The 3,098-nt window shown below is 35.9% G+C and overlaps 1 protein-coding gene across 2 annotated transcripts; it reads right to left on the bottom strand.

The window, feature by feature from the left end:
* Nucleotides 1-205: 205 nt before the first annotated feature.
* LOC129941897 (chromobox protein homolog 1-like) lies at nt 206-1,742 on the bottom strand. Of its 2 annotated transcripts, none has more exons than XM_056050667.1 (4): nt 1,510-1,742; nt 1,233-1,401; nt 1,058-1,169; nt 206-894 (listed from the first exon to the last, which is right to left on the bottom strand). In XM_056050667.1, the coding sequence occupies exons 2-4, from the start codon at nt 1,314-1,316 to the stop codon at nt 551-553; spliced, it is 540 nt and encodes a 179-aa protein (XP_055906642.1). In that variant the 5' UTR covers nt 1,317-1,401; nt 1,510-1,742; the 3' UTR covers nt 206-550. The 2 variants fall into 2 exon arrangements, with proteins under 2 accessions (XP_055906642.1, XP_055906641.1); XM_056050666.1 differs by having other exon boundaries at nt 1,040-1,169; nt 1,510-1,698.
* Nucleotides 1,743-3,098: the final 1,356 nt, after the last annotated feature.

Here is a 3,098-nt window from a genome sequence, read left to right as displayed (position 1 = left end):
TCATAAATCCCGAAGAAACTATCCACACGTACGATCATTGTGTAAATGCACATTTTTGGTTCTGTCACACGCAGGACCTTTTTTATCTGCAATTTAATGATCTTTAATGATTTCTGTTTGATAAATTATTCATTAATCATCATCCAGTAAACTAATTTGACAAATTTAAACAAAAACAACAATTATTATAGAAGAAACAGCTCCCTCAGATCTTACACTTGTTGTTTTATTTTATCGACACACTATTGCAAGGAGAATTCATTATTAAAATATCGGACCTAGTCTTTTTCTTAAAAATAAAGATTAATATGTATTATTTAATATGTTGCGCGTCTACATAGAGAATATTATCTTCGTGTCGTTTGTTTGTTTGTTTCCCCCAGCAACAGCATTGCATTTACTTGAAGATGTAAATTTTCGTTTATGTTTTTATGTTTGTTATAAAACTCAATGTTTGATATTGAAGAATTCGGTCTGTTTTCCAAGAGAAAAAATATACTAAATACAAAAAAAAATAATAGAAAGAAAAAACAACTGAGTAGAATAAAATCTATTGCGCTTTTTCCTTGTTGTTATCGGGTTTATTTTCCTCCTCCGTGTTGGAAGCTGTATGCCAGGTAAGTCGTTCCTCGTAGAACTGAATAACGATCTGCGGACATCGCACGTTCGCTTGTTTGGCAGGCACAAGATCCGCCTCGTCACTATCGAGCCACTTCATGAGGAACATCAGCTCACCGGAAGAGTCTGTGGCGCCTAGAATTCTAGCAGGTTCGAGACCCCGATCGAAGCCCAGCGATTTTCGTGCCTCTTTGTCTGAGTCATTAGTGTTTTTTCGTTTGGCCTTCATTTCAGTGACTGGTGTGGTAGATTGGCGCTTTTTGGCGGCGCCACCCTCTGCAACACAAACACAAAGAATACGAAAGAGTAATTTTAGTATAACATTTAAGTTAATTTCGCACCATGCAGGTACATGCGGTTAGTAGTGTCGAGGTCAACGCCATTTTCACTTAACTCGACTTTTTGGGGTGTTATAGTTTACCTTTATCTTTGTCCTTACTTTTCAAGGAGTCCTCAAAGGCCTGGATCAGATCAGGGCAGTCGAGATTCTCAACCGGTTCCCAGGTGTTTTCACTGCGAGGGTATCCCTTCCATTTAAGATAATATTCAACCTGAATGAAGAAAGTTAACAAGAACAACTGATTTGCTTTCATCAATTCATATTAATAACTTACCTTGCCCTTGTTAATACGTTTGTCTTCTATGCGCTCCACAGAGAACTCGACGGGCTCAGCTTCGACCGGTTGATCGCCGCCCATGATTTCTGTTTGTGTCTGAATTTTTGCAATTTTGTGTATAGTTTTGGGGCTACTTGCAAATTAATTTGCAAGCGTAAATAATTCTCTGAAACGAAAGAAATTTCAACAGGAAATAAATTATAGTGATTTCGATAAAAAAGGTTATGTGGTGGTAGGCAGAATGTTTGGCGAAAATCTTATTTGTTTTACTTACAATTGAGACTTCGGATGGAGTTATAAATTTTACTGGAAGAATTTTACTTTTCCAGTAGGTGAGGTTTTGATTTTGTAAATATATTGCTTGTACGAATTAACTATTTTATTTATTATATTTCTAGGCAAAGTTGAAAGTTGAGCTGCGTCCTTTTACACTTCTCTCAAATTATTGCAATTGTTGAAGTTGGTTGCGGTTTGTGTTGTTAGTGCACTTGGCGTGGCGCTAGTGTGTTACATAAGGGTCTATTTACACGAATTAAATTTTTCTTGTAGCGTTTGCTGAACAGAGGCGGCGTGAATTATAGGCCCCCGCTTTCACTCCCTTACAGATCAATTGTTTTTACTGAGAACTTTATCTTATATTTCAAAAGAAAATTTTCATTTACCTACTATAGCTAAGCACACTAATTTGTGGATTGAAATAGTTCCCTTAATGCTATAGAGAAGGTATTTGGGCCGAAATACAAACTGGTTTTCGTGATATACATTTTCTGTTATGAATCTTTAAAAATATTCACCATAAAATATCTTTAATAATTTTGAATGCAGCATTCCCATAAAGGTTATCAAAATTATAAAACAAAATCTGCTGCCAAATATACCTTAATTCTGCAAGGTATTTTAAATAAAATGTTGAATATGTGGTTTTTATAATGAAACTCACAAAATATTAAATTCCAAAATCAGAATTTATAAAAGCTCTTAGGCACAGACAACTTTTTCTAAACTGAATAGTTCGATCGTTAGTTGCCCAAACATCACGCACATAAGCAATTCCGAAAGTAATCAACGAAATAAACCAATACAGATTAGATTTTTATTCACCTTGACTAAATTTTTCTCTCTCTTGCACTTAAAGAAAATTATTTAACGATTTAGTTGAATGTCCGCGCAGTTACCCATAATTCCTTGTGCCACAAACTAAAGAATAAGTTCGGGGTGATCGTCTTGTTTTTGTCAAAACACAAACTAAAAAGTTGCCTGAATGGGCAATAGAATGGTTTCTGCATGTGCGCGTACACTCATATAAGTCTATAGTGCTCAGTTTAAAAAACAAACAGTTTCGAAACTAAAAGTTGAATGTTCCCGCCTAGCCTATGGTCGTATATAAATTCAAACCAGAATAGCAGAATAACCGATTAAATACAAATAAAAATACACAAAAAGCACAAAATATATTTGCAGATAAAAATTCCGATTAAAATGTTGATAAGTACCCGTGGCATGATGGTAAGTGCGTTGGACTGTCATGTGAGAGGTCTTGGGTTCGACCTCTGCCCAAGCCATCTAAGTTTTATTCACAGGTACTGCCCTTTGCAAGGAATCGTCAAATTTTGCAAGATTAATTCTTGTCATGAAAAGTGCTTTCTCAAATTTGCCGTTCGGATTCGGCTTAAAACTGAAGGTCCCTTCCATCCCTGACAACAGTACTCGCTCACAGCAATGGTTGAGAGTTGTCAGTCACTAGGCCCTAGTTCTCAAACGGACTGTTGCGCCACCCAATTTATTTATTTATTTTTAAAATTTTGACAGTAGTTCGATTAATAGAGTCACAAAGGTTTTCGGCTGTTACTGGAACACCCCTTA

This window comes from Eupeodes corollae, chromosome 1 (genome assembly GCF_945859685.1).
Source record: "Eupeodes corollae chromosome 1, idEupCoro1.1, whole genome shotgun sequence".
Taxonomy (NCBI): Eukaryota; Metazoa; Arthropoda; class Insecta; order Diptera; family Syrphidae; genus Eupeodes; species Eupeodes corollae.
This window is presented reverse-complemented; position numbering and strand designations above follow the sequence as displayed.